Here is a 24,792-nt window from a genome sequence, read left to right as displayed (position 1 = left end):
AATTGTAAACTTACAAAAACTCTCAAGAGGACAAAAGATCATTCTCTAGTTCATCTAATAAGGCTACTATTACCTTGATACTGAGTACCAGGCAAGACTATTAAAAAGCACCAGGCCAATCTCATCATTAAACATGGACACAAAATAATAGCAATTTAAATCAAGTGATGCATAAAGGAAATAATCATGACCAAGGTGGGCTTATCCTATTGATAGTCTAATACCAATTAAATAATTACTACATTAATAGATTAGAGAAAATCAAATGTCAAATTACTAAACAGGCTTTAAAAAGCATTTGGTGGAATTGAATATCCATTTAAAATGAAATCTCTTGCCCGGCTGGTGTGGCTCAGTGGTTGAGTGTGGACCCATGAACCAGAAGGTCACGGTTTGATTCCCGGTCAGCACACATGCTGGGGTTGTGGGCTCAATCTCCAGTAGACAGTGTGTAGGAGGCAGCTGATTGATGATTCTCTCTCATCATTGATGTTTCTGTCTCTCCCTTTCCCTTCCTCTCTCTGAAATCAATAATAATAAAAAAAAAATTTTAAACTCTTGTCAATAATAACAACTTCTTAATCTAATGTAAAGATCTATAAAAATTCTATAGTAAGCATCATATTTAACTGAAATCTTGAAAGCATCCCCTTTTAGATCAGGATGAAGTAAAAAATTGTTTGCATAGAAAATTTTAAGAATTCTATAGAAATTTTATTATAATTAATGTGAATTTAGCAATATTGCTAAATACAAAAGTCAATAAGCTTATTGTTAGGTATAATAAAAAATCCTAAATATTGTTCTTGGACAGGAAAACTCAGTGGTATAAAGTTATGAGTTCTCTCCAAGTTGATTTATAGGTTAAAAGGCATCCTCTACAAAACCTCAGTGAGATTTCTTATATTGTTTTGTTTTTATGGAATTTAATAAGTTGGTCCAAAAATGGATGTGGTAGAATAAATGTCCAAGAAACTACAACCCCACACTTCTTAAGAGAAAGCCAGAGAGAGAGAGTGTGTGTGTGTGTATGAGGTCGTCTTGCCCTGCTACATGTTAAGAGTAAAAAAGCCATTAACAATTAAGAAAATATGATACACATGCAGGGGTAGACTCACTGGCAAATGGAACAGAAAAGAGAGTACTCACATCTCCCATGCATATATGGAAACAATTTATTAAATGATAATCTTTTACATCAGTGATTGTTACATAAAAATGACAAAATAAATTGAATCACTATCATAAACCATAAACAAATATCAATTCAAGGTTGAATAAAGACTTAAATGTCAAAGCCCAAACTAAGGAAAACTTTAGGAGACAAGAAGAATATATTCTTAAACTTTAGGTAGAAAATAATTTTTTTCAAATATTTTTTTTATTGATTTCAGAGAGAGAAAGGGAGAAGAAAAGATAGAAACATCAATGATGAGAGAGGGTCCTCCATCTGCTGCCTCCTGCACGCCCCCTACTGAGGATTGAGCCCCCAGGGTATGTCCCCTGACCCGGAATTGAACCGTGACCTCCGGATTCATAGGTTGATGTTCAACCACTGAGCCATGCCAGCTGGGCAGAAAATGAACTTTTTTTTAAATATATCTTTATTGGTTTCAGAGAGAGGAAAGGAGAGGGAGAGAGAGAGAAACATCAATGATGAGAGAGTCATTGATGGAGCCCACAACCCAGGCATGTGCCCTGACCGGGAATCGAACCCCGATCGCCTGGATCCTAGGTCAACGCTCAACCACTGAGCCATGCCAGCCTGGCAGAAAATGAACTTTTAAAAAAATTACATTAAGGTAAACCACAAAAAAGGACTGATGAGTGGTACTAAATTAACATTTAAAGGTGTTAAATGATCATTAACAATTCTATAAAGAATGTAAACAAGCAAGGCATATTTCAGGAGATGACTACAGACAAAACAACCAAAATAAAATTAAAAAGGATTAATATCTGCGTATAAAGAAAAAAATAAGTCCATAGAGAAATAGACAATAAATAAATAAGTAAAAAATAAATAAATAGGTCTTACACAGAAAATTAAAGACAAGGTTCATAAACATCTGAAAGCCACACCACCTCATTTATAATAAGGGAGTAAGGGATTAAAACCACAATTAGATACATTTCACATATACCTGATGGGCAACTTTAAAAGTCTGAAAATTCCTGAAGCAATGGCAACTCACATCCAATGCTGATAGGAAGCTAAATTGGCTCAACTACAGTGGAACTGTTTGACATCACCTATGGAACTCATGTGTATTCTCCTTGCTCTAGAACCCCAAGAAACCCCTCACTGTGCACCGGGAAACATACAAAACAAGCATGCACTTAGTAGGGTCGTGCATAAGAGCCACTGGAAACAACTGAAATGTGCCTCAATGGATACATTGGGATATATCCACATAAATGGAGTACTATGCAGTAGTAACAATAAATGAACCTCCCTGAGCATTGACATCAGCACCAATAAACAGCAAAACTTCAAACCGAGGGGAAAAAACCATGAGGCAGAATAATATACGCAGCATGATTAATTCCTACAAAGTACAATACCAACAATACATTATTTAGGGCCACCTGCCTGGGTGGTAAAACTATAAGACAAAGTGGCTTCTAAAACCCTTCTGACATACAGTAGCCCTAACCTTAGCCCTAAATACACGGAATTTTATATTATTATTGTTCAAAGTGTTAAGATTTGTTTAATGTACCACTTTATCAAATGTTTTAACATAATAATAATAATAAAAAAATTCAGTGACAAAGCATTCTCACGAATGACCCATTCTAACTTTGACATGTCTGCTTTATAATCTACATTAAGCCAAAGTATTCAGCACTTCTTGATTTGGTCTATAAAGTTTCAGGGAAAAATGACAGCTCTCTAAGTACTCCAAGACAGTTGTCTTGTCTCCCTTTAGATTTCTTCGCTTCCAAAAACCAACCATCCTTAAGTCAGGCTTCCAGACACCTCACCACTTTGGCCCCCTGCCCCTGGACATGCGGCCAGGAGCGAGCGCGACATTCGAGCTTGTCCTGGCGGGTGAAACGTCTGATGAGGCCACTCGCTCGCTTCTTCGAGACACTGCATCTATTGACATAGCCTAGAGCTGACCTGGGATTCCGTAGCCTGGAACACCTCATTCATTTATATTGGGCTCCTCATCATTTTTAACTTCCAAGTCTTTTTCACAGAAAGGCCTACGTCATAGGATTTTCTCATCCTAAACGTGCGAGCTTAATTGTTTTGAAATGGCATTTGGAACTTCACGTTTCATCTTGGGATTCAGTTACATCGCTCCAGCCTGTTAAGATCTTTTCAGTTCTGACTCTCACATTTATGTATTTATTTTATTTCCTAGATTTGTACGATGGGAAACTTTGGTAAGAGCTTATTTGATTAATCAAACATTTGCTTAAAAGCCACCGTGTATGCAACAGAGTGCTGGGCGATGTACATCCTCTGCAGTAGTTAATGAAAACATTAAAATGACGACATCCGAAAGTAAAGGCTTCTCTCAAAGCAGATGATCTACTTAATATCAACATTTTTTATGTTTGATTAAAGTTGGCACGTTCATTTACGATCCACATTTCCGTACCATTTCCTTTTCCACATTTCCCCGTTCTCTCAGTGACTGTCAGCTCTGTGCTGGGAAGACCGAGATCTATACCTTCAGCCTCGGCTTCATTCCCATCTGCGACTGACCCCCCTCTTTAACATCCCACCCTCCACAAGGCTAAGCTACCTGCAGGTGTTTCTTTTTGCCAAAACCTGCCCCTTGCCCTTTGTTATTCTCTGCATTGATTTTCTGTTTCGGTGTGCCTCTGTATATGACCCAGAATAACTGATTGGAGTGCCTGTCCTTTCTGGGCTGCTTTGCAATGTCACCTTTGTCATGAACCGATCCCATGCATAGGGAAGGGTGTTAATCCACTATTATGTTCTGTTCATCGAGGCATCTGTTCCATTAGCGACACCGTACTCTCTTAATGACTGGGACTTTAAAATAAGTCTCAGCATCTGTTAGGGTCCTTTAATTCTGTTCTTTAAGATTGCCTTGGCCAACTTTTACCCTTTGAATATTTACTTCATTTTAACATTAGCTTGTCAGTACTGACAGAAGAGAACAACAAAAACCCCAACAAAACAACAAAAACCCCAACAAGACACCAACAAAATTCCCACCTCCTGAATTTTGACGGCCAGAGATTACACCCACCGGGGCCAGGTCTCATATCTTTAATAAATGTTTTAAAAATACTTTGTCTAACTTTTCTATTTTCAGTGGGAGGATTTGCTTGAATTACAGGTGGTCCCTGATTTATGATGATTTTCACTTTCTGATTTTCCCTGACTTCGACTTAAGATTTTTTGCGCGTTCAATGGTATGATAGAGGTACACAGTCAGTAGAAACTGTACTTTGAAATTTGCTCTATTTTCTAGGCTAGCAACATGTGGTAGGATACTCACTCGTGGTGCTGGGCAGCAGCCGCGAGCCACAGCTACCAGTCTGCTAGACAATCATGAGGGCAAACAACTAATACTCTACAGTGTATTCATTGTGTTGAATGATTTTGCCCCACTTTAGGCTAAGTATGTGTTCCCAGCACATCTAGGGTAGGCTAAGCTAGGCTAAACTATGATGTTCAGTAGGTTAGTTGTATGAAATGAATTTTCAACTTAACAATATTTTCAATTTACAATGGGCTTATTACGATATAACCCTATCATAAGTCAAAGGCATCTATACCTTTTTTGACAATATCACCAGACACAATTTTAAAAATTTATCTTTATTGTTGAAAATATTATAGATGTCCCCTTTGTTCCCCCACTGATCCCCTCCACCTGGCATCCACCCACCCCCAGGCCTTCTCCACACTATTGTCTGTGTCCATAGGTCATGCATATATGCATCTAAGGTTTTTAATTAATCTCACCTCCCACCCACCCCCCACTCCCCACTCCTCCTTCCCTCTGAAATTTTTCCGACTGCTTCATGGTTCTTTATCTCTGTATCCATTTTGTTCATCAGTTTATTTTGTTCATTAGATTCACAATTTTTAAATAAGTATTGTGTTAGCAAAGTTTAAATTTGGATGCTTAGAGCAGCAAACTCAAACCAGTGGCTTAAACAAGAGAGAAGTATGTATCTCTCTCACATGAAAGAAGTCCAGAAATTATTCACCCAGTGTTTACTTGGCACATCCCTGGTCATTTGGGACCCAGGATATTTTTATGTTTATGTTCTATCAGACTTTGCATATGGTTTCCATTGTCAGGTTTGTCACAGGGTCTGAGGTGGCTGCCAGGACCCTCATTAGAAACAGAAATGGAAGAATGAAGGAAAAAAATCTTAATTTTCATGATATCTTTTTTTAACAATTAATATAGTCATTCTAGTATTTGACATTACCCTGATGGAAGCTATATAACTAACTTTCTTGCCAATCACTTTGTGGCATAAGGGGTTGTGAAATATGTAGGGGAAAATAAGGGAGGAATAGGAATGTGTGGGCCGAGGGTACAGGCTTTATAGTTCTCCCCACGGCAGATTTGTGGGATGCTCATGACACTCACCTACAGTCCCTTCACTTGCAATGTCTTCACATGGCCGTATACATTTTTGCAAAATTTACACAAATGAAGTGTTTTAACCACAATTGGTTAAAACCAGTCTCTTTACATCCTGTTTTTTATTTTTTGGAGAGCAGCAGTTATTTTTTTCAGTAGAAATGCATTTGGTTCAGGTTTAATGGGATGTATTTATGTTATTTGCAGTCATCTGTGCACAGTTAAGCTATCGCTAGCTGTCCTGCTGCGGGATTGCTTTTAGGAATACTGCCCTCCATGACAAATCAACTGGTATTGTGACAGCAAGGTGCAGGACCAGAGGCCTGAGAAATGTGGTTGTGGAGGAAAAATAAATTTGGAAATATATAAAATCAGAAGTTCATTGCTGGAAAATGCAGTCTTAAATTCTCATATGAAGAAAAAATTGACATCCCTCCTAAAATTTTACATTGACCTAAATGTGTTGCAAAGCTGAAATAAAATCTTCTAAATAATCAATAATCATAGAAATTGTATTTCTGTTAGCAGACTTATAGAAAAGACTAACCTTTTTATCCTCTCACAGAAAATTAAATGACAATATTATTGTATTATGAAGAGGTGATCAAAGAAAATATAGTCACAAAATGTAAGAAATGTATCATAGTTAATCTAAAAATTTTAATTTATTGTGTTGTTTTTTTCAGCATTCTGAATAGCAGTTCACTTTTGTACCTCATTCCCATATAACTACGTATTCTTATTTGTAAAGAAAGCTTTCCCAAATTTTAGAAACTTGAGATTTTTATAAAACCTGGATTTACCCCTGTGTTCTCCCTTATGTTGCATTATTTACTAAGAATTGCTGGTGGAGGACTGTCCTAATTTGTAAGCCAAAGTCCTTGGATCTGCAAAGTCAACAAACTCAAATCACATGAGACTTCTATTTTCAGGAACAGTTGTCCTCCTCTCTCTTTGGGGGCAGGATAGGGGGAGGGGGGGGAGACCAGAATTTTGGCAGGTGAAACTGCTTACCTGATCCTGACAATGACAGAGATTGCCAGCCTCTCAGGCTGGGACAGTCTCATCAATCAACCCGTGCTTGAACTATTAACACTGTCAGCTTCCTCGTGAGAGATGACAATTCAAGGGTAGCTTTCCTCACCCACTGAAACTCCCTCAGTCAAAAGAGCAAAACACTTAATCAGAAGGAGGGGCAGGAATGCATCTCTGACAACAAGAACTTGCCCCATTTACTTTCAGTCTACAGAGCTTCTTGTACTCATTTCTGCATGACTGTGAAAGAGATCCTCAGCAGAAGCCCTTGGCTTGCTGGTACAAGAGTTGGGGTAGGGCTTGCATCCTTGCCTTCATAGGGAGTGGTTGTGGTGCCAAGAGCAAGAAGGTTAAAACAACTTTGCCTGTGTATTCTCACAAGTGGTGTCTGGTTAAAAAGAATAACAATAAATGCATGCCAATATTTGTTTGTACATGCATTACCTTTGTGGGATGGGCAGAAATGGACTGCTGGCTGAAGATATTAGAGATGAAAGCCAGCCATTAAGCTTTGCCCTCACTTGGTAACAGGAGGAAGAGTAATGAACTATCTTTTCGGGTTGTGAGGATTATTTAGATCTGAAAGCTGAGTTGGGATGTTTTCACCCAAAAGCAAATGGGATAGATATCTAAGGAATATCATGTAACCCGTATTATTAAAAATATCAAGTATCTACATGATTTGAAGAGAAATTACAGTGCAAGTAGAAGCTTCTAAGAGTTCTAACAGCTCAGATGGTGTCACTCCTACAAATATTCACAAAAATATATTCTATTGAAGAATTTTTAAAATTGTGTCCTTATATATTTATTTTGAAAATAAGTGGCTTTAAATTGTTTCAGGAGTTTCTAATTCCCTTAAAAGTCATGTTATCACTATTCGGAACCTCATGACCAATGTCACTTATTTTTATTTTTATCTGCTATGGAAAGAACAGGAAACTATTTTTTGAGCAAAATGGGGATGGCATCTCAGTTGACCTTTTCATAAGACTTCTTCCTTACCTCTACTCCTAAATCTCCCAGGGAATTAAAATTATGCCTGTTGGCCACTTAAATTAATGAAACTGGTAATGTCTAATGCAGGAACATCACCTCTGTGTGCTCCAGATACATATATGAATAGAGTTGCTGCGAATGCACACCTGCCCTGAGTGTCAGTGTAATCCATGTAATCAAGCATTGACTTTAAAATCCTCATTCCCAGAAACCTAAAGTAAAAACAGTTGAAGAGATATGGAACATGAACCAGCTGTCCTTTGGCCTGATTAAAAATAAACTCTCAGCCGCTCTTTTAAAGAAGTCTATCTTTATTGTTAAGGGAAGGTCTTTGTTGGACTGCTTAAAACTTTATAAGATTTCCTTTAAAGCAAGGCCATTTTATTTTATTCATTTTTTAATCATTTTTTTTATTTTCAATTACAGTTGACATACATCATTATACTAGTTTAAGTGATTAGACTTAACATAATAAATGATCACCCCAATCAATTCTGTACTCATCCAGCACCATTCTTAGTTATTAAAATATTATTGACTATATTCCCTATGCTGTACTTTACATCTCCATGACTCTGCTGTAACAACCAATTTGTACTTCTTAATCCCTTCACCTTTTTCATCCATCCCCCAACCCTCCCCCATGTTCTACTTGTTCATTTTATTTGTAGATTCAAATGTTGATAGATGTGTATTTATTGCCATTTTATTGTTCATATTTTTTATCTTCTTTTTAAAGAAGATCCTTTAACATTTCCTATAATACTGGTTTGGTGATGAGCTCCTTTAGCTTTCCTTGTTTGGGAAGCTCTTTATAACGTCCATGGATTCTAAATGATAGCTTTTCAGGACAGAATAATATTGGTTGTAGGTCTTTGCTTTTCATCACTTTGAATATTTCTTGCCAATCCCTCTGGCCTGCAAAGTTTATTTTGAGAAATCAGCTGAGTCTTATGGGTGCTCCTTTGTAGGTAACTAATTGCTTTTCTCTTGCTGCTTTTAAGATTCTCTGTTTGTCTTTAACCTTTGGCATTTTAATTATCATGTGTCTTGGTGTGAGCCTCTTTGAGTTCATCTTGTTTGGGATTCTCGGAACTTCCTGGAGTTGTATGTCTGTTTCCTTCACCAAGTTAGGGAAGTTTTTGTCATTAATTTTTCAAATAGGTTTTCAATTTCTTGCTCTTTCTCTCTTCTCATTCTGGCACCCCCATGATGCAAATGTTGGTAGACGTGAAGTTGTCCCAGAGGCTCCTACCACTATCCTCATTTTCTTGGATTCTTTTTCCTTTTTGCTGTTCTGATTGGGTGTTTTTTGTTTCTTTATGTTCCAAATTGATGGTTTGATTCTCAGCTTCACCTACTCTACTATTGATTCCCTGTCAATTATTCTTTATTTCAATTAATGTATCCTTCATTTCTGACTGATTCTTTTTTATGCTGTTGAGGTTCTCACTAAGTTCCTTAAGTATCCTCATAAACAGTGTTTTGAACTCTGCATCTAGTTCTTCTTCTGGAGTTTTGTTCTGTTCTTTCATTTGGGCCATGTTTCTTTGTCTCTTAATTTTGGCCACCTTTCTGTATTTGTTTCTATGTATTAGGCAGAGCTGCTACATCTTCTAGACTTGGTAGTGTGGCTGAATGTAGTAGGTGCCCTGTAGGGTCCAGTGATACAGCCTCCCTGATCACCCCAGCGGGGCACTCGAGGTATGCTTCCCATGTGGGCTATACATGCTTCTGCTGTAATTGAGTCTTGATTACTGTTGGCATATCAATGGGAGAGATTTACCAAGGCTGATCAGCTGCAAGAATGGGCTGTGACCACTGACCACCTTTGAGGATCAGCTGTGCAGGGATCCACCACTCAGAGCAGGACTTACTTCAGCAGGGCTCTGGTACCCACTGAGTCCATCCCTTGAGTGTGTTACTTCTGAAGGTAGTTGGGTGGTGGTGCTTTGACCATGGTCTGAAGCTATCCGCTGGGTGTGCTGGTTCTGGGGCCTCCTGGGAAGTGCATGCCAAGGTCAGCCAGTGGCTGCTGCTAGTACTGGGCCTGTGGCACTTAGTGAGAGGTATGGGGCTCACTGAGGCCAGATGCTGCTTGTTTGAGAGATTTTTTTAAAAATTTGAAGCATAAGCTGAGACAGGCCATTCCTATAGTAAAACCATCGAAACAGCTTGCATGTGCCCAAAAGTTGGGTGGGGCAGAGTCTCAGGGAATCACCAGGGTGGGGCAAACCGTGATAGCCAGGTTGATGGTCTCATATATGGCTCCCCTCTGCTGACTCTGTGGGGGAAGGGCTCATCAAAGGAACAGTGGTCTCTGCCAGCACTTCTGTCTGGGAGAAAGCTGCCCCCTACCCCTGTTCTAGAAGATGGAGCAAAAAGAAGTAAAAGATTTATAAATTAGAAGGGATTATTTCCTGAGAGTGAGATGGTTTAATGTAGTGTTTACAGAAGGAAAAATTTAAAGTCTCTTCTTTGGAGTTTTTAAAAACAAAAAAATGCTTGCCCTGGCTGGTGTGGCTCAGTAGGTTGAGTGCCATCCCATGCACTAAAAGGTCACTGGTTTGATTCCCAGTCAGAGCACATACCCAGGTTGCAGATTGGTTCCCTGATTGGGGAGGCAACCAATTGATGTTTTTCTTTCACATTGATGTCTCTCTCTCTCTCTCCTCCTCTCTTTCTAAAAATAAATAAATAAATAAATAAATAAATAAATAAATAAATACAAAAGCCATTTAAATTATGTTCAACAGTTTAAATACATTTTGAATTGCAGCCTGTATTAGTTTCCTGTGGCTGCTGTAATGGTTTACCACAGACTGGTTGGCTTTAGCCAATGGAAATTTTTTTCTCCCCCAGTTCTGGAGGCCAGAAGTCTGAAATTAGTATCACAGAGACAAAATCAAGGTGTTGGTAGGATCCTGCTCCCTCTGGAGTCTCTATGTAAGAATCCTTTCCTTGCCTTTTCCAGCTGATGTTCCTTGGTTTGTGACCATGTCACTCCAGTCTTTAAGGCCAGCATCGACAAATCACCTGCCTTTTGCTCTGCCTTCTCCTTGTTGTTATTTGTGTGTGTGTGTGTGTATGTGTGTGTGAAATCTTCCTCTGCCTCCCTTTTAGAAGGTTATAAGAGATGGCATTTAAGACCCACCGAAATAATCCAGGATAATTTTCCCATCTCAATATCATTAATATCATCACACCTACAAAGACTGTTTTTCCAAATAAGGTAACACTTACGGCCTCCAGGGATTAGGATTTACTATCTTTTAGGGGAAGAGGGGATTATTTTTAGTTTAGCACACAAATTGAGGGATAAACTGGTTGAGGTCTTCATGGATATGTTGGGATTTTGTGATTCAAAGATTGTGACCTTTGGCAATTTGCTTTACTCCTCCCTAAACCTTTGTTTTCTCACTTACAAAATAAGTCTAATAATGGCATTTATGCCATAAGATTGTTATGGAGATTAAATGATTTAAGACATTTAGAGGTGTGGCTGGTACATAAATTTTCAACATGTGTCAGCTACCATTACTTGGTGCTGTTTGTGTTGATATTATCATGTATATAAAAGAAAGATTATGTGAAAAGATAATTGGCACTTGCTTAATGGTCTAAGATATAATCTACATTTCTTTACTGTTACTTTACTTTGTTTTGACAAATTTAATGAAGGTGGGTCACAGAGTTGAGGTAGTGACTTGATGTCCAAAGAATGTATTTGATTTGCTTTGTGGAGTTTATTTAACTTTGTCTACAACAGGGGCAGACTAAACTAACCCCAAAATTGAGTAGGCAACTAAAAAACCAAGTTTTATAAAAATTCCCATTAAGAATAATAGCCTCAGGAGTAGCGGAGACATACTATTCCCTTTATGTTCTAAAAATGTCTTAGTCACCTTTTCAACTTTTTATGAACATAAGTAAAATCTCAAACTTTTAGATTTAACAGAAGTCCTCTTCTACTAAACTGAGTACTATCCTTACAGAACTTGACTTCTTTCATGTCTCCTACTCAGGTTAGCCTTTCTACTTCTTAAACATTAAATTGTCCTCCTGCCCATCTTTACTGTAGCACAAACATGTTTGTTAGTAACAAATCAATATGTCTACAAAACCTTTTTTACTCAAAGGTCTTACAAGGTTTTATAAATATTGACATTCTATGTTGTAATGTACATTTTTAGGTGTCATCATTTTGAAGAAGCAACTACTCTGCCTATTGTACACACTAATTGGTAGGGCAAGTGATTTCTTCCAGGGGCTACATTAGGCCAGTGACAGAGTTGTTGACAGGCCAAATGGAAAGATAATAGTAATTTGTTTTTTATTTTCAACATGATGTGATTTTAAAACAATGAAATTTCAAGTAATCATGTCATGGGTGCACTAATGGAAATAGTACTTCCATTTGTCTCTGTACATTTCACCAAAAAATAACCATACGTAGCCCAAGTGCAATGACAATCTGTAGACCTTTTTCTACTTAAAATACTATTAGGTTAAACAGTCTAAAATCGCTGTTCTTGTAGGTCAAGAAAGGTTGAATGTGGTGGTTTCACATGGTACAAGGTAAACAGTACCCTGTGACAAAGGAGCTCAGTTTTCCAGAGCTATTAAATGAAAATAGCTAGATGAAACATTTAAGCATGTAAGGAAATTTTGCATTTTCAAGTTACGTATATTTATTCCAGTAAATATAAACTGAGTCATGGTTCACATCCTTTAATGTCAGTGATCATGGGAACGTACATTATTAAAAGAAGGGAAATGAGTGCGAGAAATTCATAGTGGGAAAAGCTAGGTAAACAGAAAACAATGAAAAATGGAGATTGTTACAAACTTTGTAATCATTTCTGTTTGACAATGTTTATCTCTTTAAATGCTTATCTTCTTACCCATTTTTATTTCATTTTTATGTGACTCATAAAGTTGGATATCGCTCAATGTTTAGCTCTTTGGTGTCTGAACAGGGAAAGCAGATTGCCCTGGCGTTTTTATGTACTGTAGGAAAAGAAAGTCATTTTCATGTATTGAGATTTATTATTGGAATATGTTTTCCAATATCGCAAAGCACACCTACAAAATTTAATGTACACGCATATTCAAGTACACTGTTCTGAAGTAGCATCGGGTAAGGTTTTATACTTTCTTTTGTGGAAAATGCAGAGAACTAAATAGCTGCAGCTACTTCTCCCATTCCACTCTCCATCCTCTCTCCCTTAGTGATCAGTGATATTGGGAAAGGTATTATATTTTCCATAAACCCTCCCAAACATCCATTTATCAATTCTTAGGCTAGGGGTCTTTCTGGAGTGGTAAGTAGTTAAGAAGATGCCAGAACTCTAATGGAGGGATTATTACCTTTGGGGAAATGTTTGATGACTCAAGGAAAGGGAATGACTTCAGGGAATAAGCATAGAGACCTATTATTATAGGTTTCACTAAGAAGTTAAGTTTTATATTTATATGATATCTGTTTTTATGGTAAATTTTATGATTTTCTTGTATCCATGAAGTTTCCCTATGAGAAATTTTACATGAAGAAACACATTAGCTTGTCATTGATCACCTTCATGAATTCTTATGAGTGTTTGTTCTGTCAGAATTGTCAGATTCTTATGACCTAGTTGGCTATTTCATGTCACATCTTGTAGTACATTGCATCTGGGGATGGATGTAAATGAGTAAACTGAGACCACCTCATAATTTAAAAAGCAATCTCACTCTGAGTCAGCATGTGCACTATATACCAGTAAAAACAAATGAGAGTAAGGAAATGACTCTGGTGCAGTAATTTATGGAAAATGTTACAGTTTTATGATCTATCCATGCATTTTTTTAAAACACCTTTGCCATAGCATAAGGTACTTAGATGAAAGATTGGATTCAAGCTCAGAAGTGATGGGGAGAAATGTGTATTTTTTTTCTTTCTTTCTTCATGGCTTGACAAATAAGTCAAAGAGTGAGTAAAAAGGGAGATATAAGAGAATAAATAAATTAGCTAGCTAATTTATATGATGGTTTCTGTAGGCAAAAGACAATGTAGATGTTTTGGAGAATCAAAAAACTTGACCAGAACTTCCTTCAAAATTACATGGGAAGCAGGGAAGTGGATGGGAGTGGTAGAGATAAAAAAGAGTGGTCTTGAGTTTATATTTGTTGAAGCTGGCCAACAAATATACCTCATTGCTCTGCTTTTACTCATTGCTCTACTTTTGCAAATGTTTGAATTTTTCCATAGTAAACAGTTTTTTAAAATCGTAAGATTTGACTATTTCCCAGCAGGAGTTAATACTCTAAATAGGAAAACAAGAATGTTCATTGTGCACTTACACAACAGGCTCTGTATTTCATAAATATATACTATTTCCATAAAATTTTGGTTCACACATTTTTCTTGAGCAAACTCATAAAATTGCCTAACAAGCAAACATCCTCCACGTCTCTAACCCTGTTCCCTATACTGTCAGGTGATTTGTCCTGAGATGACAAAGGTAACAAAAATCACAAATAAAGGAGCAAGAGAGATGCCCTAAGGTGTAGACAGAAGAGAACAGGAAGAATGGAATGTGGATTCAAGTCCTGCTGAATTACTAGACCCATGTTTTTTCCCGTGGCAGTATACAGGTGTACAATGCAGGGCTGGGCAAAAGTCGGTTTCCAGTTGTGAGTATGAGAAACAGAGTTTATTCTTGTTATTACTTATTAATTATTGTAGTCTTTTATATATGAACAACTGTAAGCCTACTTTTGCCCCACTCTGTATTAGTTACTCATTTGTAATCTCAATGTGTTTTATAAGCTTACCTTGGTGAGGCATCTGGAGAGCCCAAAGTGAAATGAATGGCCCCAAATCATACAAATGTGGTTTTGAAGAACTAGAATTAATCTGGCCACTGCTGTCCCTGCCAGTGATGTATTCTTTAACTAGAAGTGAACAGCATTGCCAAGAAGTGCTTCCTTGCTTTCATGGTTTATCTATAACATGAAGATGCTAGGATTGAACTTGGACCTACTACTTTCTGTCGATTGAAAAGGAGAGAGAAGAAATATATATCTATATATCTATCTATATGTATATATATAGCTATATATATATCCAGGTCCCTGTCCCTTTGCTGCTACTGACAACATCTGTCAAAACAAAGCTTTAAGCAATTTATTTTTCATTTTGTATAACTATAACAACTTTGTTTATTGAAGGAAGGTTATATTTTCCTAAGTAATTTATGTCCCAAGGTCAAAAAATACTATTTAAGTTCCTCTAACAGAGATTAATGATAAAATATTACAAACAGACAGAAATGGATGTATATAAAACCATTGTTTTAAACTTGTTCCTTTATAAAGTACCACATTTCTAAATTTGATTTTGCAGTACTATAATTAATGGGATCTGTGTATTTTCTCTATTAACTCTTTCTTGACTCTTATTACACATAGAATTGGCTAATCCTTCCTTTATACTACAGGGTACACTGCAATTCTATTATAGCTCCTATAACACCCTCTTTAGCTTACATGTCTGTCTCCCCCTACTGGACTCTACATTTTTTTAGACCAGAGATCCTTTTCAATGCCCAGCAGTGACTAGCTCTTTGTAGGTTTCAATAAATGTTTGTTGTAAGTGGATGGCTAACTCAATAAATGCCTTCTAATGGCTAATCTTTTGAGTAATTTCCAGCTAATTTTATAATGTAAGCAGATGTCTTTGGCTTTACCAACCCTCTTTCTTACATTTCCCATATCCTTTCACTGGGGCCACATATAGAAAATGAAAGTGTTTTACCTACTGACTTCCCATTCCATATCCATTCATTGAACCAACCTGTACAGTCTTTATATTTCCCAGTCTTCCCATTATTTAACATATCTTGTGATCAAAACCATCAAATGCTATTGACCTTGCACTGCCCCTCCAAATCCTTATTATCTTCATTCTTCTAAATCCAGCCCCATCTTCCATCTTTTTGCTTTTCTCTTTGCTTTTTTTGCCCCATTGCTTGCTAACTTCTCTAGAAGAGTCATTCTGTCACAGAAAAATTAGAAAAATTGTTTTCTAGGATCAGGGATATTTGGGTAGCTTTTCTTTATAGTCTCCCTAGAATCATGGAAGATTCAGAAGTGTTACATGGTGAATAATTTACAATTAAGAAACATGCCTTTCTAGCAGGCTCTCAAACAGGCTCAGTTAGGGTTGAGTTTGGACAAAGATTCAGACTGATCATTATTTTTCTTTAGGCAAAATTTGCCCATCCCTACTATTCCCAATTACTGGTAATCTTGCCTGTTTTCCACTAAGTAATCAAAATTTTCTTAAAGTCATGTGGAGCAGGTTGAAAATTCGTACTATTATCATTTCTGGCCTGCCAGGAACATTTTTCCCCAAAGAATGTTTTATTATAGGAAATGTATTGACTTAGACAGGTCCAAATAAACTAATTAGCCAAGATTACTTTTTATTTTTAGTAGTGTTATATCAAGACCACGTTCCTTAAAAACATGAATACATTAGCCATTAACAGTAGATAAATACGGGAAGACATTTTTAGCTCCATTTTCCAGGTAGAAAAATCAAGTCAGAGGTTTGCTTCTGGTCATATGGGCCTGTATGGCCCTAGAAATAGATTCCGTGTCTGATAACTAAAGTCTGTCAGAACAAGACATCTCTTGATAAAAAAATGAATGCCAGCTTGCTGAGTGAGCTGGTATTATTTAACATTTATCAGCAAGCAATAGATATATTTGCTCTGAGGATTTTGAGGTCTTAGATTTGTGCATAATTTTAGCTCATTACTGATACAAAAATCATTATTTTGGGAAGGTGGATTTTAAGTCTTTAAAACATGACAGAAAATCCCCGTGAGAAAACAAAATAAGACTATTTATAAATTTATATACATCTGTTTTATTTATTTATTCTGTTGTTTTATTTTTATTTTATTTTTCAATTTTATTGTATTTATTGGGGTGACATTGATGAATAAGATGATATATGTTTCAAATGTACAATTCTAGAATACATCATCTGTATATTGCATTGTATACTCACCACCCAAAGGCAAGTCTCCTTCCGTCACCAGGTATTTCACCCCTTTTCCCCTCTTTTCCCCTCCACCCCCTTCCCTCTGGTAACACCATACTCTTGTCTGTGTCTATGAGGTTTTTTAAATTTGTCTGGCTTGTTCATTTGTTGCTTTCTGTTTTATATCTCACATGAGTAAAATTATATGGTTCTTGAGGTTTCCACCTGACTTATTTTGCTTAGCATGATATTCTCAAGACCCATCCATGTTGGCCCAAATGGCAGTATTTCATCTTTTCTTCCGGCTGAGTAGCATTCCGTTGTATACAGTCAGAATGTCAACCGGTAGTGCCACTGTGGAAAATAGTATGGAGCTTCCTTAAAAAATTAAGAATAGAGGTACCATACCCAGCAATCCCTTTTCTGGGTATCTACCCTCCCGAAAATTGAAAACATTTATTCATAAAGATATATGTATCCTTATGTTCATTGCAGCATTATTTGCTGTGGCCAAGACAGGGAAACAACTGATGTGTCCTTCCACAGATGATTAGATAAAGAAAATGTGATCCATGTATATAAAATGTATACATCTACTTTTAAAATAATCATTTGGCTAAGTGGTTGTGTGTTGGTAGAAGACTACCAGCGTCCATCTACTGGATGAGGCTCTGTTTTAAAAATAGATTTGAATTTCATGCATTATATTTTGTCCCTGGAGCACATGCTAATCCTTTCCTGTCCACTGCCTGTTGGGAACACATAAAGATTTACTTAATCGCACAAAAAATTAGTCTTCAGAATTGAAATGGAAACAGAGCAATAATTTGTGATTATGGTATTCTGCCATTAGCTCAGTTGGATGTTTTTATGTATGTGTTATATATTAACTTACTCTAAACTCTTATTTTAATAGCACCACAGGCTTTGAAAGGTTTGGAGAGATTATCTTATTAACCTTCCTCCCTACCTTGAAAACAGCACCGCTAATAACACTTTCATAACCTCCCTTGGTAACTTATCTCATTGCACAATCATCCTCATTGCAGGTATTTTATCCCTGTATCAAATATGGATTTTTTATCCTACAGTTAATTCTATTAGCTTCACCATCTCCACTGAGTTTGGAATAGAATATCTAGCTTACTTTCTCTGTGCATTAGTATCTACGGATTCTTGAGAGAGGAGGTATGACATCCTTTGCTCTCAGTGGGAACAAACTGTACTGTTACCTCCGGGTGGCATGAACCAGCATGTATCTTAATATATTTTGTCATGCTCTGTGTTCATGTACTCAGCATATGAGTGAGGCGATATGTAAGTGGTTTTTTTAAAAAAAGTGCCTGTAAAACAATTTCTAAAGAATGACCTATTTTATTTTTAAAACTTAGTATCACCTGATGGTTTCCTCCGAGCTGTGGAATAAAACAGAGGAAAAGTTTTTCCAAAGAGGATGACTGTTTTGGACCAGGGTTCTCTGTTTCTTTTGGTCTACCGCATTGGGCCGAAGAGTTTGGGAGAATGAAGACATTGGGTCAAATTATAGGAAAAAAGAGGTTGAGTTCAACTTGTTTATTCTGAAGGGTCTTTGTCCTGAAGGAACTCACCACATATAACTTTACAGTGTTTTTCTCCTCTGTGCCCCTCCCTCCCCCCAACCTCAGGCATCTCTGGAGGCTAATAAACTATTCCCAAAACTGAGTAACACCCGGAGAGTCTCAGGGCACCCGAAGAGGTGTGGGCAGATGGCTGGGGGGGATCGGCCATCCATTTAGATCTAGACCAGGTCACTAACAGGCGAAGGCTGTTGTCTCCTAACAGCTGCTCAGTGGCCTCTGAAAGGAGGTGGTGGCTTCCATCCAGTTTCTGGACAGCTGTCTTCCTCGCAGAAATCACTGCCACAATTGGCATGAATAGGCCCTCCTGCTGGCAGCTCCTTTCTGCTTTCCTCCTCTGGTCTTTTCCCTTTCCCTTTCCTCCGCCAGTAGGTGGCCCAGAGAAAGAAAGAGCAGCAGCGGCTCCAGAGGGAAGAATGTGCTAACACCTCGGCCGGGCTCTGTGCCAGGGCTCGCAGAGGGACCTCAGCCCAAGGCTCCTGGGATGGGACACTCTCACCTCCCACAGCGCGCCCTCGCCTGCGCCCCAGCCCTCAGTTGCTTTGCTCAGGGTGTGTCAGAGTTTACTCTGGGGTTGTCTATTTTATCCATGGAGCTTCTCCTTTCATCACAAGGCAGGGAACATGGCTGTGTTTGTACAATGGATGGGCCCGAGGGGAATTTTAAGTGATTCAGTAGTTGTGGTATAAACCCTTCATTATAACTCCCTCTCGGGCACAACCAGGAGTTGCTGGAGACAGGAGGTTGTACAGTTTGAGATTCCCTTCTGTGACATTTCGGGGGGTGGATATGTACGGCAGTCATCTTCCCAAACCCCAAATCAACACACCTATCTTGACCAAGCATTTTTGGGGTTTAAAATCTATCTCACAAGTTTTTAATAAAATAGAAATAAAACTCCATTTTTAATTAAATTGAAAAAAATCACTTGAATTAGAATGAGTAAAATGGTACAACACTAAGACTGCTTGAAAATCTGTGGCATGGATATTTTTATTATTTTTAAAAATATGTTTTTATTGACTTTAGAGGGAAAGGAAAGGAGAGGGAGAGAGAGAGAGGGAAACATCAATGAGAGAGAACCATCAGTGGGCTGCCTCATGCACGCCCCCTACTGGGAATTGAGCCTGAAACTGGGACACGTGCCCTGGCTGGGAATATAACTGGAAACCTCTCTGCAGGGGAGGACCCCCGACCAACTCAGCCATACTGGCTGGGGATGCGGAATGGATTATTAACTTCAAATTCTTGTAATGCTCTTTGGTCCTTCAGAAAACGATAAGGAAATAGTAGTGGCTGCTTCCATCCTTGAAATGTCCAAGACTGCTTTCGAGTTATCCAACTTCATTTTCTCAGTTTCAATTTAAGAGTCAAAAAGTGGACTAAAGGAAGACTTATCATTCATAATACGCATTCTTTTTCCAACCAGAAGGAGGCAATGATAGAACATGAAGCTCTTATACTATTGGAAAGAAAAAAAATTTAAACAATTTTACAGTGGTTCAGCACTTATTAAGAAGCCCAGAGCATTTTGCCCTAGGCTGCCTCTCTTTGGAATTTAAAACCTGTGTACTACACTGTTGGAGAAATTCAGCTAATACACCACACATCAGTTTGCATTTAACTCATTGCAGTGTTGACTACTAAGAACACTTAACATGACCAACAAAATATTTCAAATGATCATATGAAATCTAAATGAGGAGCTTGAATTGGGTCAATATTAAACAGATGTGAAATCCCAGATACCCTTTGCAATTTAGAAGGTAAAATTACTTAGCACAACCACGTTGGGCAAGGGTTTTGAATCTCAGAGTAGTGACCAGGACCCACAAAACAGTCATGTAGGAAAAAAGTGAGGTTTAGAGTTGGGGAAAATATCCCAGTACCAGCTCTGACTCTACAACCTTGACGATCCACTTTCTCTCATGTATGTGATGAGACAAATCATACTCTGTCACCACCTTATGGGTTATTTCTGTTACTTAATGCATATAAGGTTACTTGAAGATCAAAGTGCTAAATATTATTACTAATTAAAACAAGCAACTTCAAACCAAATGTAAAAGGAGAAGTAGCTTTGGAGAAATGTAATTTTTATAATGGACAGATTGTCTAACAGGTAAAGAAAGACTCTCAGTGTTATGATTCACTTATTTATTCATTTAGAAAAAAATGATCGAAGAAATCTGAGAAATGACATAATCAGGATGGCTATGTGCCTATTCTTCCATTTTTAAAAATTCCTCAGACACTTCTGACTTCAAAAAAAAAATGCAACAAAGGAAAAGTAAAAAAGAAGAAAAATGTCATTCTGATTTATAACCATTTGTAGTCTGGGTGTGCCTTGAACTTTGCATTTAAAAAGAAAGCGTGTTTCTGATTTTCTACCAATCCCCGTCCTTAGCTCACCACTTCCAAAAATACCTCTCTCCTTGAAAGCAAATAATAAGTGAGGAAGAATTGGTTTATAGATGCTGAAGTCTCTCCCTCAAAACGACACTGGTTTAATTCAAACAGGACAAAATGAGTGCCTGAGAAGGAGTGAGATTTTAAGGCTTGGGCACTAAGTGGAAGCATCATTTCCTGGTCCACACCTTCTTCTGTCATTGTTGGCTGGGACTTTGCCTGGCACTGTAGCTTTCCCATCACCAGTAGTTAAAGTGCCATGCTGTCACCATCCTTTGTTTTCTTCCATAAAGACATTGGAAAATTAGAGGATGGGTGGAGTAAACATATATTATGCATAAGAATACTATTCTTTTGCTAACAATGTATGCTAGCCATAGGGAAAATATTTTTCGATAGGGTATATGTTCATTTTTCTAAGTTCTGAAAGTCTTCTCTAAAAATTTAGTCCATGGGATGCAAATCCAAAACTCATCATGGGCTAAACTGATGATAAAAAATGAAAGAATCAGATTTTTCAGACACTGGGGAGTGGTGAGGACTGTGTCACTGGTGAGGGCCACACTCAAGTCCACCATGGTATACATAATTCTGGGGCACCCCAGTCATGTCATATTGTATGCGAATGGTGCCCTCTAGTGTGGAGCAGTGCATGCCCTACCCATTCATCCATTCAGTACATCTTCCTTGAACTTGCTGTGTGCCAGGCATGGTTTTAACTGCTGGGCAGCAGCAATGGACAAAACAAACAGGGATACCTGGTCTCAAAGAACCTAAAGCATTCTCATTCAGTTATTTTTTAAAAGGCTAAAAGCACCACACAAACCAAATAAAATGCATCTGCACGCAGAATTTGGTCCACCGATTCATGACCCTGCTCTATCTAGTCTTTTAAATCATTTCTGTGATCTTGCAGATTTTAGACGCAGGGACAAAACCCAGAAATGTACTAACTGAAGGTTAGCACCCACTACTTAGCTCACATTTAATGAGGGCTCTGCATACATAGACAAGTCAGCTAATTCATTTTTAATTACAATTCTATATCCCCACTCCAGAGTGTATACTTGCCACTCTTTCTTCCAAGAAAACACAATTCCTAGAGGTGATCTGTGAGGTAAGTGAGGAAGGAAAACCAGAATGTCATGAGATGGGGTCATGACATTCTGCCAAAGCATTGTCCGCCTGAATACCTGTGGGTCCTGGAGACCAATGGAAGAGGCAGGCCACTGAGCAGTGGTCAGTGTGGCTCTTGAACCAATTTAAAGTCTGCTCCTAACTGCCTACGAATTTAATTAATTTTTTTTTCAAGCAAAAAGGTAGATCCCCTTAAAGTGTCAGGTCTCTTAGGATTTGTGCTAACAGAAGCAGGGGAAGTGCAGAACGCAAAGAGCTTTCTTATAAAGAATTTATTTCTCAGCCACATGGCATCTTAATGCCATTTGATGGAAAGTTTTAATTTAATCTGCATATAGTCAAAATGGAACTAAAAGGAGATCTGGTCACACCTAGCTTGCTTTCATGTCTGGAAGATTTTTTTTTTATTTTTTTCTTTCGTTTTTTTGCATTGGAAGCTTCTGTAAAACTGAAAAGAATACTTGTATAAATTTTCAGCAAGAAACTTTAGAGAAATGGTACTCAGAGAGTTGAAAAGTTTTCTGTCTGATAACTCACTCTGAATTTTGTTAAATAAAATCCTGATTGAAGAATATTTAAGGAACCTAGGTCACAGATCTAATGAGAGACAACCATAGCATATAGGTATAAAGACCAAATTTAAGCATTCCCATCTTCCAATAAATAGAGCAAAGATCATCTATTCTTCCTCTTCTCTACCTGTCTTCCAGCATCCCTTCTTTCTAGCCCCTCTCATAAATGAGTAATAATAGCAGTCACAACAATAATCAGAGGAGAGAGTGTTAACTTATCAAATCTACACATTATAGTCAATTACTTTTCCCAAAGCATGAAAGCATTTCCTGAAAACTGTCAGAGGTATTAAATTTTTTTTCCTGTCTCTCTCTTTAAATCACAAAGCAAAATTCCACTGTCCCTCCCCCCACCCCCCCACGTCTAAAAAAAAAAAAAAGTTGTTGAGTTTTACTTTTCTATTCACTGCAGTCCTGGCCAAAGTAAAGCCCTCTTTCTCAATGACGTCAAGATCTTTACCAAGATTAGGCTTTCATTTCTCTATTGCAGCAATTAGCCAGGGAATGTATAAAAGGCTTCAGGGAGACTCACTGGGCTGCAGAGAGAGCACTTTGCACCACAGATAGCAAGAAGCAAGGCAGAGGGAGTGAGGAGAGGAGAGGAGCCAGTCGCTCCAGGAGAAGGGAAAGAGTGCGACAGGCTGGGGGAAGGAGCACAGAAAGTGTGTGTAAAAACGGAGTAAAGAAGGGGGGGGGAACCAACTACCCTTAAAGCACATTTTTAAAACTCTGGCAATTCAAGAAAGAAACAGGCTACGTATCTGAACATAGAGACAATGAAAAGCTAAAGAAAATCCTGCAGTCTCTGCCACAGGCTCATAGGTGCCTGGAAATGAAAGTGAAGCTGCTTTAACTTTAACCGACTCTGAGACCAGAGGGGAACTGGATTAGGGACCGGTACGCCAGTTTTTTTTTTTTTTTTTTGTATGTGTGTGTGTGTGTGTGTTTGTGTGTTTTTTTTTAACATCTTAAATCCTGGGAAAAAAAAAAAAAAGCAGCAGCTCGGAATTGAATGGATTGATGGGCACACTCCAACTGCTGGGCTGGAGAGGCTGCACTTGGTCTTGCCATTTCTGCTGCTTTGAAAGAGGAGAGGTCTTGGGCTTCCTTTTAATTTAGTTCTCTCCTTCTCCCCCCTTCCCCTTCGCCTCCCCCCCCCCCATGACCACCCCCTTTTAAACAAGAGGGTGACGGGGAAGCCAGCGCACACGGGACCGGCTGGGAGGCCGAGAAGATGGGCATCCTCAGCGTGGACCTGCTGATCGCGCTGCAGATCCTGCCCGTGTTCTTCTCCAATTGCCTGTTCCTGGCGCTCTACGACTCGGTGGTGCTGCTCAGGCACGTGGTGCTGCTCCTGAGCCGCTCCAAGGCCGCCCGCGGCCAGTGGAGGCGCATGCTGACCTCAGAGGGGATGCGCTGCATCTGGAAGAGCTTCCTCCTGGACGCCTACAAGCAGGTGAGCTCGCCCAGGGGCTGCTTGGCTCAGCGGGCAGGGGGGTGCAAGCTCTGGGACTGGCCGCCCCGGGGAGCACCGGGGTCAGGTTGCAGGAGCCCCAGCTGGGGGACCGGTGGTTCTGCTCATGGGAGCTCCTGCCTTGACTTTCTGCACCTGTCACACAAGTTAGATTTGGGGGGTGACAGGTGGTAAGCCCTCCTGACCCTGTGTGACCCAGTAAGGAGTCTTTCTGAGAAGGGGCGCTGGATGGCTTGCTGCGCTTTCGGAGGAGAGGGTGTCTGTGCCGGCGGAGGACTTTGGGACAAGCCTGGGGATGCAGGGCGTGGGGAGGCTGCTGCGTTTCAGCTGCTCTTGTTGTGCACTGGGATTTGGACGGTCTGCCTGGTGAGACGCTGGGTGAGCTGGGCTGGGAAGGACAGCGCAGTGGGTGGCACTGCCAAAGCGAGGGAAGGAAAGGAACTGCTACTAAGCTCTCAGGGAGAGGACAAGGCTGCACGAACTGGCCACAGCAGGTGCGGTCGCCGTGCTCTCTGCGCCGTTTCTGGGAGAGGTCAGAGTTAATGTCAGCAAGCCCGTGGTCAGCGTCACCCTTGACACTGATTCTGATTTGAACCCCTTTGAAGGGGTCATCAGGCCCCATGTCTCCAGTTACTAGGGACCAGTTTGCAAAAGGAAGATCTCAGCACCGACTGTCAGAACCACAGGCTTTGTGAGGGGAACCACTTGCTTTGGTTCTCAGACGTAAAATGAGTTGCCTTGGAAGGAGCAGATAGGTCTGTGGTTCGTTAAATTTCAAAGCTGTTGTAACCCATTCCTCGAGCACCGGAGCAGCGACCTCACTTACCTGCAGAAGTCACGGCCCAGGGCTGCTCTCGCAAAGCCAGAGTCTGGAGATTTGTTTCTAAGTGGAAGATGCTGGCGTTTTGCTGCTTGGAGCATCCTC

The 24,792-nt window shown here is 39.1% G+C and overlaps 1 protein-coding gene across 2 annotated transcripts in view; it reads left to right on the top strand.

Moving 5' to 3' along the window:
* The window catches only part of DIO2 (iodothyronine deiodinase 2), a 189,271-nt gene that overhangs the window by 152,813 nt on the left and 11,666 nt on the right, over positions 1 to 24,792 (top strand). Inside the window, exons 1-2 of one of the 2 annotated variants that reach the window (XM_081148466.1) lie at positions 22,928 to 23,290; positions 23,578 to 23,849. In XM_081148466.1, coding sequence (XP_081004592.1) covers positions 23,628 to 23,849 — 222 coding nt within the window. In that variant the 5' untranslated portion in view covers positions 22,928 to 23,290; positions 23,578 to 23,627. Of the gene's footprint in view, positions 1 to 22,927; positions 23,291 to 23,577; positions 23,850 to 24,792 lie in introns of those variants that run through there. The other variant, XM_081148465.1, reaches the window with a different exon arrangement.

Source organism: Miniopterus schreibersii (genome assembly GCF_964146895.1).
Source record: "Miniopterus schreibersii genome assembly, chromosome: 1".
NCBI lineage: Eukaryota > Metazoa > Chordata > Mammalia > Chiroptera > Miniopteridae > Miniopterus > Miniopterus schreibersii.
This window is presented reverse-complemented; position numbering and strand designations above follow the sequence as displayed.